At 29.5% G+C, this 12,608-nt stretch overlaps 1 protein-coding gene across 1 annotated transcript; it reads left to right on the top strand.

Moving 5' to 3' along the window:
• Positions 1–548: 548 nt before the first annotated feature.
• LOC124543906 lies at positions 549–5,507 on the top strand. The gene is made up of 5 exons (XM_047122225.1): positions 549–627; positions 1,153–1,378; positions 2,379–2,530; positions 3,253–3,411; positions 5,265–5,507. The coding sequence occupies exons 1-5, from the start codon at positions 549–551 to the stop codon at positions 5,438–5,440; spliced, it is 792 nt and encodes a 263-aa protein (XP_046978181.1). The 3' UTR covers positions 5,441–5,507.
• Positions 5,508–12,608: the final 7,101 nt, after the last annotated feature.

Raw genomic sequence — 12,608 nt, 5'->3', positions numbered from 1 at the left:
TATGATAACTATATTTATTTACTTTATTTGTCGGTAATAAAAAAACACCTGTATAATATTTTTGAAACCTAAAATGATATGATATACTACAATAAAGTAAGTCAAACATAAAGTGTTTTGACTCTTTTCTTAAAACTTTTGCCACTTCTGTACTAAAGCCATCATAGAACGCCAATCATCCCGATCTTCTAATCAAATCAAATCAATTTTATTTAAGTAAGCTTCACAATTAAGCGTTTTTGAAGCGTCTTTTACAGCTGGCATCCATTTTTTAAATATATTTTAATTTTCCTCTTGTGTCTTGCAGGTAATTTTTAAGTAAGATAAAGTTGCGGAAATTTATTAGTATGTACAATATAGTGTTGGTCATATACCAAATGTATTTACAAATCTTAAGAGAAAAAAAAACAATAAAAGTTTGCAATTATAAATTCAGGGATACAATTATAATTTAATGCGTTGTTTTTATTTAGTTTTTGTTGAACAAATGAAGATATAAATATAAATGTTAATTATTTTAACTAATTATTGTATTTGTGCTCGTCTTAATGAGAAGTGTAAAAATGTTTTCGAAATGGGCTATACTAGTCACCTGTGTCATTATAAGCTCTTGCGATTCATTTTATGGTAAGTTTTATAAAATTTATAAAAATGTAATGATATATAAATGTGTCATTATAATAATATCTCGTTGGGAAAATACCAAAAAATATGTTGCTTTTCCTTGATGCATATAAAATTCATTTTATTAATTATTGAGAAAATTTAAATTTTTAAACAACAAATAATAATTCTAGATACTTCTTATATACCTAATATTAATGAATGTTGAATATATATGTTATGTGATTTATGTCACAATTTCTACATCTCTTCCATTGTTTTAATTGCAAAATTAGCTTCGTAAGTTTCAAAAACAACAGCAGTTCTATTTATTAATTGTAAGAAATATTTACTATTCCTCACACCAACAATGCGTTACCAACTTTGGGAACTAAGATGTCATTTACACATTAACAACAATATTTGTGTTACGGCTTGGCGGTTGAATATATGTGATGAGTTGATGATACCTATTGCTTGCACAAAGCCCTATAACCAAATGATTTTAATAAGAACTGTAATATTAATTTAATTATTAATTCATTTTAGTGGAGACAGTAAAAAAATGTAGCGTCAAGGATGAAAAATGCTTTATAGAAAGTGTATCTAAAGTCTTAAAGGATATTAGTGAAACTGGCATTGAAGAAATCGGTGTACCTGCTCTAGATCCTATGCATCTGCAAAACATATCAGTTGAAATATTGGGCTTGTTAAATTTGACTTTGGAAGACGGACAGTTGAAAGGTGTCAAAGACTGCGTGATTAACAAGTACCTGTAAGTGTACATAGATATTATACTTAGGTATATCGTAAACACTGAAATTTTGTTTTATAAAATTACCGATCTCATTATTTTGGTACATACATATTTTGAGTAGCTATAATGTTTGGTTATAACTGGTTACACCAAATACTATTAATTATTAGACCGAGTATTTACTGCACTCGTTCAAGAATACGATGTGTTTATTTATCATCAATCTCTTTGTTAAAAAATATTTTAGTATGAATAGTGATTTTTCTTGTTTCTCTTCTTTAAATATCGTTTAATGATAGATTTATAAATTTGATGAGTTTAAACAATTTCATTAAAGCTACTTTTCGTTTCTACTCGGTAGCCAAAAGTGCTGTTAGTCTTCTTTGTTCCATTAATAATAGCACAATTTATCAAGCGGCTTCATCACTCACGTTAAAAAAAACAGATGAGAATTATGTTTTGTAATTGGTTGGCAAGCTGTATGTATGTAATATAATATATTCAACTACAAAATTATGATACACTTGAACCCTTGTATTTAAACCTCCATTTAACAGCAATACTTTTTTGACAATCAGCACAAAAACTTTGGGTAAATTTTACAATAAATATACTTTTTGTAATATATATGCTTGCATGCTTAATGACTTAAATAAGTTCTTATATGTAGATTAAAAGAATATCTCTGTCTTATGACTGTTTATTCACATACTAGTTGTCGCTTGCGGCTTCACTCGCGTTTTAGCGGTTTGGTTGTAATGTGTTAGGCAAAAAAGTAGCCTTGGAGTTCAAATTCGCTTCATTAGTTCAGTAGTTTGTTAGTGAAAGAGCGACAGACAGTTAGACTTTAACAACTATAATATTAAAATCACTTTTAACTGACTATAAATAAAGAAGGTTTTTATAATAATTTGTTTGAATTTATTTTTTTATGTTTGATACCTATTGGCAACATTAGTTTATGTTAAGTATAATACATATAAGAATATGTTTGATTAAAAATTTCTTTTATTTTCAGAAATGACTTTGAAAAAGGTGAAGCAAATTTGGAAGTAACGTGTGACCTCACGCTTAAGGGAAAGTTCAAGGTGTCGGACCCAAGTCCATTCCTCCAGAACTTACTTGGAAATGATCCGATTAGTATCGATGGAAATGTAAAAATAATACTAGGTTAGTGATAATGATAGGTGTTGCTCTATTTTTTATTCATAATATATTAACATATTTCACAAAATTGTGCGAAGTTGGTTCTGTGTATGGAGGGAGTGAATCTTAACCTTTGATTGCACATTCAAACCCAGGCAAGCATGGTTCTTATATCCTTGTCAATGTGTTGTATGTTCGCAAAAATATGAACGATTTTTGTTGAAATTATGACGTACATACATTAATACTAGGATCAAACATAAGTTAGTTAAGAATTTTACATGAATATACATAGCTTATCATTATTTTGTTGTGCAATGCCTACGCCTTTACAACAGTATCCTAAAAAACGTTCAAAATTATTCCAAAATGTGAATTTTAATGGATAGCATAAACTAATGGTTTATTAGAGGATAATAATATACCTTGGGAATTAAATGATCGCCCTAGGCCTTTTCAAATAAAAATACGTTGGACATAACATTTTGAAAAATATAAAAAAAGAAAAATCTCGCTGCGTTCCTTCCCCCGGTTCTTCTCATTCTGAGGTTACATAACCATAAGATATTCTTAACATCCAATCAGTTAATATATTTTGGGTTAGACTTTATTTCACTACAACTCATAAACGGCCTGCAACAACAATGCCTATTAAAATTCTATCACTCACTACGATCGAAACTCATACTATGTAACCAATTATCTCCTTTTTAAAATAATCATTATAAAATTATGTAATGTTTCAGAAAAACTTCGTATGAATTTGCAATTTTTCTACGACTTAATCAAGCAGGATGATGGAGAAATATACTTTAAATGTCATAAGGACGACTTCAACTACAAATATGATGTTGGTAGCGCTAAATTGGTAGCTCACAAAATACTTTTGGGAGGCCAAGACAGCAGTAAGTATTAAATGAGTCATAATCATGTGTAAAATTGTAATACATACGACATGTATGTATTACAATTTTATACTTTATTTTGCGTCGATGTTTTGGTTCTGTTTTTAAATCTAACAAAAAAACAGTAATGTTTTTTCTTGTATAATGTTCAAAGCCTTGAAATTCTTAACGCGTTTAGTTCAAAATAATAGTCGTAAAACTGAATTATTGTTAGTCGTATCTCCGGTGCCAAAACGTTTTTTAGATTATAATTTTAAATTTGGATTATCTCTGTGTTGCATGGCAAAAAATGCTACAGGTTTAATTCATGTTTAATAATTATGGTATTAGAATAAAATTACTTCAAATGTAAGAGATATGTAATTTTAAATATTTTTGAAAATTACGCATATAGCTTTTTACACCCTTGATAATATTCATTCAACATATATGACGTGTATTTATAAATATATTAGATCTTTAAAACACAATTTCTACCAAGTATGGCCCATCAAAATTTATATAATATTGTGCACACAATACAATAATTAAAAAACAGTCGGTTTAAGCCACAGAAAAATATATTATCACAGTAATTGCTGCCAGGCATACGAGGAAAAACATATCTCACTAGCAGAGATCTTTATATTTGATATAAGAAAAGGTTAGGATAAAAATATTGTGGTGCAACAAATTGCAACTTGCAATTTATACTAAAATTAATCTAAATTATAAATAATTATTATATATGTATGTGTATATTATAGGTATATGTGTGTGTGGGTAAAATAGAAGTAACATTTAATTCAAAAATGGAACGAGTTCCTTTATGACTTTTAAATGCGATTTAGGGAATTACTTCGCAATACACTTTTAAGCATGCCGTTGATGTACCAACTTTTGATTGCTTATCATTTTGATTTAACGAAAAGCAAATATTTGATTATAACCATACTGTAATCATAGTTAATCATTTTGTATTGAAAGCGGTAATAGTAATGAAATTAATTCGACAACCGCACCTGAACACAAACACCACAATTAACCACATAATAATAGTGTATTAAAATGAATCATTAATTAATAAATTATCAATGGTAATATTACAGCTTAAACTTTACGAATGATATATTAAATAGTCATCCTAAAATAGATGCTAAACGACTTATTACCCTTAATTGATTAAGATTTTTTAAAATGTTCACAAAATGAATGCTCGTTCTAGAGTAATAAAAATACTAAATTCTAAAAGCAGATTAAAATCCCGAGGCTTGAAATTAAGTAAATTTTATAATAGCTAGCATTCACAATCGTCGAGTTTATTAGATTCGGTAGCCGGGTGTGTTTTTTATTACGTTCAGACTCTTTGAACGAATTATATTAGGATTTAGCATGTGTATTTCATCATGGATTTGACTTTCGTGTTTCTCAAAATATTTCTAAGTAAAACCGTTAAATATTATCAATTAAATGACTGCTGTTAGTCTAGTGACTATTGTATAAGTAAAACTGCAAAACCTGAGATTTCAAAACGAATTGAAATCCAGGGAAAAATATCTTTCTCCACGAAGGGAAAAACATTCTAGGAAGTTAGTAACTTTTTTGATCTCTTATATCAGGAACCCCGTGAAGATATTGGTCCAGCGCCTGATTTATCTCTTTAATGTATTAATTTTTTTTTTGTATATTTTAAACAACCAAATTAAATAAATATTGTGGTATATAATTATATTTGAGAAAAATATTATTCATATTATTTAAATTTATTCTCATTATTCGGCGTTATATTAGCATTGAAATGTTATTATTCTAAATAATCTAAATACAATTTATCGTCTAATTATTATATAACATGTGCTTTTTTCCTTTTTAAGGTGAACTCGTCATGAACATTTTCAATCAAAATGGAAAATTCATTATGGAAACCTTCGGAAAGAGTATTTTCGACGTCGGTATGCCGATTTTCTATGATATTCTACACCGTTTCATCGATTCAATCCCAGTGAAAACCTATTACACCGATGACTTTTCGGCATACGTGAAAAATTAGTAACAAAATGAAATACTTTGATTGCACAGTTCATGGTTTTCAAATCTAAATATTATCAACTTCAGCACAATGACGTATTATTTATCATATCTTGACTATAATTTTCTATTGTAATATAATATATAAATAAGATAACTTTTTTTTATTTGAATACCTAATCCAAGGAGCGATACTGTTTTGTAAAACATTTTCGTTAGATACCACGCTTATGTTTTTAATTCATAATACCGGCGCTCGAAGCATTAGCCATTTGTTACATAAGCTATGTACGAACGACCTTGGGTAGTAAGAAGTTATATCACACGTATCTCTAATTATACTTGCTTAATAAGTTTTTAGAGCGAAACACAATAGGTTATTTGACTGGTTTTTAAAATCCATTTTATATTATTTAGTAGAAGTTAAGGAACCCAGTAAAAGTTGTGTTTTTTATTTCTAGTACATATTTGACGAAAATATCATATTAAAAATTCCATATTTCAATAGCGCGCAAAATCGCTACTTGGACATTATGGCGCTGCAAAGGGGTCGGTGACGTCACTTTGCTGTATTTTAATCTGTGGTACATATAGTAGAAAAGCAAGGTTTACAAGAAAGTGACTTCATCATAAGCCCGGCCCATAAGAAGCGTTTTGTGTCACGTGAGAAAAATTTGATTTATTTATGGATTTTTGAATAAATTAAGTATTATTTTCAACTTTCGTTAGTAAATAACCATCTTTAAAGCCATAATATACACTGATTACAATAATTCACAATTTATTTTTCGCATTGTCAAATATATTGTACTGTACTGTAAGTAGTCCTCTTTTATTAGTTTTTTTTTTTTAAATATACACTCATTGTGTGGACTTAGTATTTATTAATTTCTAGGTAGGATATATAAATATTATATTTAAATAAAGAATATTTTTATTTTTATTTTTTAACGTCTAATCGTAGTTCGCCAAATCGTATTTAATTCCGTGAAAGGCCTGTGTTGTCCACACAGGTCTTTAATAAATTTATCAATAATAATGAAATGTAATAAATATATATTCATAAAAATATTTGCTTATAAGCCAGTTAGCTCAAAGAAATATAGTCAAAAGGAACCCTTTCAAAGATCTTTTGAGATAAAAAACTTTATCGATAAGAATCGACAGCTTCCACGAGTAAAGAGTTGACCTTCAGAGACTAATAAGATGTTATCTATCGCTTGTATTTTTAGCAACGTATGCTGTTCTAATATAAGCTTTTAATTAGGTTTCCAATAACTATTATAAAATATAATGCTTTTAAGACGCGCAGAAGTCTTAGTGTTCAGCCGATCTGGTACTATTTTAATCTAGTATTATATAATTATTATTACTAGCTTGATGTACTTCATATCTGAGCAAATGCCTTTGTATTCGATTTATAAAATCCGTTTTTGTAATACAAAACAAATGCATATAGTATTATTCCAGATCCACGATGAATAAAGTAAACTAAGTACTACTTTAAATAACCTTTATAAAACTTTTGGTCACTATTGTAACGTTTAGCCTATATGCTTACAACATAAAAAATAAATTTCAAAATTATCTTAGCAAATGTTTTATCTAGAAGAGCTAACATCTGTGTTTAATGATGAAGCTCCATGTCTGCGGACTGTCGAACGCTGGTATTTAAAATTCCAGCGTGGACATACTAGTGTCAGTGACAAATCTCGCGAAGGACGCCCAAAGATCGCCTTCGCTGAATACATTACTGTGAGACAATGAATACTTGAAGTTCATCATGTGATATATCGAGAGGTAGAGGCTCTATTAGACATATCAGGGACAACCATTTAGATGATCTGGAATGAGAAAGCTAATTTGCCGTTGGATACCGCATCTGCTTTCCGTCGATTACAAAGCGGCCCACGTCATTTGGAGTAAGAAAACATAGCAAAGGTTCAATCGAGGAGAGTCAAAATACGTCTACGACATCATCAGTGGTGACGATACTTGGATTTATGCCTACCATCCGGTTTCCAAAAAATAATCTACAATCTGGGTCTTTCAAAAATAACCAAAGCCGACTGAATTTGTTCGTTCTCTAAGCATTTCAAAGAAGATGGTGGCCACATGAAAATTGTAGAACGATTAACGCAGAGCAGATGGTATACTGCTCTGCGTTAATCGTTTGTTTCCTAAAAATCATCGCTGAACTTCGAAAATCTAACTCAAAGCGACGCATCATCCTGCACCACGACAAATCAAGCTGACACAGCTCTAGTCAAACGATCGAATATTTGAAGCAGAAAAAGTTAGAAATTCTTGACTATCCTCCAAACAATCTTGACCTAGGTCCTAACGATTTTTTTTAATTTCCTAAAATTAAGAAAAGTATTTGTGATCAAAGGATACAGCCTGATGAAGAACCAGTCGACGCTTTCAAGTTACCAATTTGAACAGCCCACTTTAGAGTGGAATAAATGTTACAAAAATTGGTTTAAGCGAATGTAAAAGTGTACTCTGAAAAATAAGAAAAAGTAATATAAGGTTCTAGTTCTAGTCTTCTAACGACAAAACTTAAAAGGCATCCGACGTACACTTTCTTAACTATTACATTATAAATAACAAAACCAATAAGATATGGGTATCATAAAATGAGAGAATACAAATACAAAGAAAATTTTTTTTATTCGAATGTTGAAATTCGAATATTGAATACATCTTTTACTTAATTACTAATGGTGACGTATAAGAATGATAATATCGATATGACGGTTTTTTTTTTGTTATTGTGTTCTATATGATCTGGTATAGATAAAATTACTCATATTATTGGAATTATTGTGATGGAATGTAAGTTTGGATAATAGCAAATAGTACAAATATTTTCGTTCATATTTAATTTTAAAATACACTTTAAGTACCTATATTTCTTTACCTTAAATGTATCCCTTTAAAATAATAAATATAAGAATAATAAATAATGTATGTCATGACGTTTATATTTTACAACAGCTTTTTTTTTCTTTTCGCGATCGTTTTCAATGTTGACAAAGGAAACACTTGAAGCACTCTTAGTTACCGTACCGTACAATGTTTTATAAATGTGAATATTTGTTCCGTAACATTATACAATTCTTAGCGCTAGAATATTGTATGTATTGAAAAATGTATTCGTCTACCGTTTGTGATCACTATTTTTTACCTGTTTTACTTGATACACAGCGAAAAGTGATCTATTTGAACGCTACATAATATTTATTTATTTCAACACTCATTATAAAAGATTCTCATTTCAGATGTTTAATTTTTTATAATATAAACTTAAGTTATTAATTAAAATGACACACACAATATATCGTATTCATTGTAACAAACTTTGCAGAACAAACCTTATTCCAAACAAAAAATAATGTACGAAAAAACAATGCAAGAACGGAAATATTTTATAAATTATTTTCCTAATTGCACATAAAAATTGTCCTTAGAATAAAAATGTAAAGTATAGGTAATTTTACGGATTTTACAATTATCAACATACAAAGGTTGGTTCAAGTAATATTTACATATTATAAGGAAAAAGGTAACTACTGGAGTTGATTTATTTATATTTTGTAAAAAAAAAAAAACGTATAAAAACTCGATACTAAAGTCGCAGGAAAAGTATATTGTATTCTCATATATCTACTTGTGTGAAATACTCGACACGAAAGAAAAACTGCCTGAGGCCGCGTTGAATAATTGCACTGAATTTTCACATTGTTTATTTGCACGTTTGAGAGGAATAAAAACTAAAAATAAACTACAGCATTATCACACTTGTTTATTTGTTTTTTATACGGAAAAAATTAATGGAACCTTTATTTAAAAGACTTTCATGTATACAGTAAAGTTAACTTAAAGCCTGTAATTCACACGTCTAGATTAGGCATCACCATGGTGCCTTATGTAATTGGTACTTAATTAATTCTATCTTACCGTGGTTTGAACCAGTAATCATCGGTTAAGATTTAAGTAGTCGTACCACTAAACCATCGCCACTTATTAGGAAAACAAAATATTTGTTGTTGTTTATAAACATGTAATTAAACCGCCTCCGCTAAATTCGTGATTTTCCTTTGAATTATAAAGTTATTAATATCTGTCCCTCTTTGAAAGTCCAAACTTATGTCATTTTCACGCTGATAAGAGATACGGAAGGCTGCCTTTGTATGCGTGTGTTTATTTATGTTCCGGGAAATTTATTTGGTCTCTTTATATGTTTTATTATTTTATATAATACATAATTTAATCTGGGAAACAGTTTGTATACAACTACAAATTACTGGCTTATATATTGATAATTATGAACGTACTATTGGAATAAATTTACGTAAAAATAGGTTAGTTGCTAATATTAATATAGTGCAAATATTATGAAGTGTTCGTTAAATATTATACAAATGCATACAATATTTACGAACTATATTAGACAAACATTTAGGTTTATATATTTCGTTTTTAATAAGTACACTAATAGTTTTTCCGTTTGAAAAACAAAACTTAATAAAAATACACTTAATTTTATATTAATCAATAAAAATGATCATAGAAATGTAGTTTCATTTGATTTTTTTATTTATTTGTATAATTATTACTTATAAAGAATGTTTCAAGAACAATAACTTTCATTTAGAATGCAATTTGAACAGTATGAAAATTATATGCACATGAAACATAAAAATTAATACTCAAAGTGTACGTAAGTTGTAAATTAAAAGTTGCAAATAATATTTTAATTTAAATACAACATTATATGAAATTTACAATTCTGTTAAAGATTTTAAATTGATAATAATTGTTCATAGTAATCATAAATATTATGAAAAAAGTGTTTTTAAAATAGATTTGCGTTTGTAAATTTCATTGGCATTTGATATAGACAAATATAACATTCTACTTTTAACGAATAGCTAATTGTAACCGATAAAATAAATTTCTCGACAAGCAGTTTTTTATCAGTGGTGATGACACATCATCATCATCAATAGCTCATGTTTGTCCACTACTGGACATAGGCCTTTCCAATTACAGTTACTCGCCAGCTCCTGCAATCCGTCTTGTGTAAATCGTCATTTGATGGACACGAAATGAGAATCTGGTATTCCAGACGACTGAAAATAATTATTTTACAAAAGCGTTAATAATATGTGACTTTTTTATAACAAAACATTTTAATGAATTTTAATTATGATAATATATTCATAGGTGAAATGAATGTAACCAATTCATTTTATATTTACTAACATTCAAAGTCGTCTGGTCTCTAGGTCCAAGGTTCGACACAATATTTATTCTGCTGTTAAATATAGCAACACTTCGTGAGACAATATGGTTATTATTTTAGGAAAACAACTGTGACGTCTAATAGTAATTAATCACAGATTAGTTCTTTATTAAATAGACGCAACCGGATATTTCACAAAACGGCTCAGCAGATGGTGTGACATTGAAATCAATGATTTATAAAGCAAGTCTAATTAAAATAAAAAACAATTAATAATAAGAATGGAGTAATTGAAAAAATAGAAGATCCTAAATATTCCTTGTAGGAGGGCTTCGTGCAAGCCCCTCTGGGTAGGTACCACCAACTGATCTGATATTCCCCCGCAAAACAACAATACTTTGTACTGTTGTGTTTCAGTTTAAAGGGTAAGCCAGTATAAGTACAGGCACAAGGGACATAACATCTTAGTTCCCAAGGTTGGTGGCGCATTAGCGATGTATATAAAAACAACAATATAATCAGATAGATAAGAATCGAAGTATTTAGTAAATCTGTAATAAATGGCCAAAAGAGTATGACGGCGACGAAGAGGGTCCTGTCGTTTTTCGTTACGGCATACGGTCGATATTATCCAATGTCGATAATATGATGTTATGTTATAACACCCCAGAAATAATATAAATCCAACGTTATAAATGAAACACTTATTTTAGTCTACTTACTATCTTGACTAATAACCAATTTTCAAAACGCAATAAAAAAAAATAAAACTTTCAAAATTAATCTGCTGACGGTACAATTATATCATGAACTATGCTTGCGACGTCCTGAGTCACGGACAATTAGCTAGGGCCTTTTAATTACGAATTATATTATGATGCCTTGCCTTAAAGGGCGCTCAAATAATTAGGCAGGGAGATGAATCATCGGCCACAAAGGGTGTAATGGAGTGAGAAGGCAGTCTGGTATTAAATTGGTGACGCAGATGAATTTGACTGAATTAGAGACGATCGTAATATATAAGCTGAATTATAGCGTAATTAAATAACTTTTCCTATTAATAAATTTAATTTTTTATATCAAAAAACCCCTGTACATAATTCTTATTACTGGATACATGGATCAACTATGGATGAAAAAATGGCGTACTCGTTGCTATTGAGGATATAACGACCGAAAACCCAATCACATTTTATTGACCTGAATCGGAGTTTGAACCCAGAGTCTGGGAATCTACCGTCATACCATGCCACTGAACCAACGATTCACTAAGATTTAGATACTACAGGCTACAAGTATCATTACATAGTATTAACGAAAGACACTTACCGCTGTCTGTCCCTGTGTATGCTTAGATCTTTAAAATTACACAACGAATTTTGAAGTGGTTAACAGATAGATTGATTCAAAAGAAAGACTTATGTCTAATACATGCACAATATAGTAGAGAGTCTGAAAATTCGTGAACATTGTAAGACATTCTGTATGTATATTTAGTATCAGCATTGCAACCGTGCGAAGCCGGGGCGGGTCGCTAGTAAAATATAAGATGTAGGTATACCTCAACTTAATTCTTATTATAGAAAAATAAATATAAAGTCTCGTGGAAAGACGCAAATACGTGTATTATTCATCATTATACATAATATTATATATATATTATGTAAACGTTTGAAGTCGACATCATGATTTAAGTGCGATCAAAGGTCAATGCATTCGTAAATAACTGGCTACAGTGTTCTTGGGGTTAATTACGATTCGTTTCAAGGTTAGGTTTTACGTAGGTGCGGACACTGATCATGATTATAATGTTCTATATCGAGTATTATGGAACTTGTATTTATATCAAATGTACAAGCAAACTTGTAAATCGACTACTTGGTGGTAACTGTCACTAACATAGATACTGGTGCTGGTTGAAATATTTACAATTCCCTGA

Source organism: Vanessa cardui, chromosome 3, assembly GCF_905220365.1.
Source record: "Vanessa cardui chromosome 3, ilVanCard2.1, whole genome shotgun sequence".
Classification (NCBI taxonomy): domain Eukaryota; kingdom Metazoa; phylum Arthropoda; class Insecta; order Lepidoptera; family Nymphalidae; genus Vanessa; species Vanessa cardui.
Note: the sequence above shows the minus strand (reverse complement) of the source record. Positions and strands in the feature narration are given on the sequence as shown.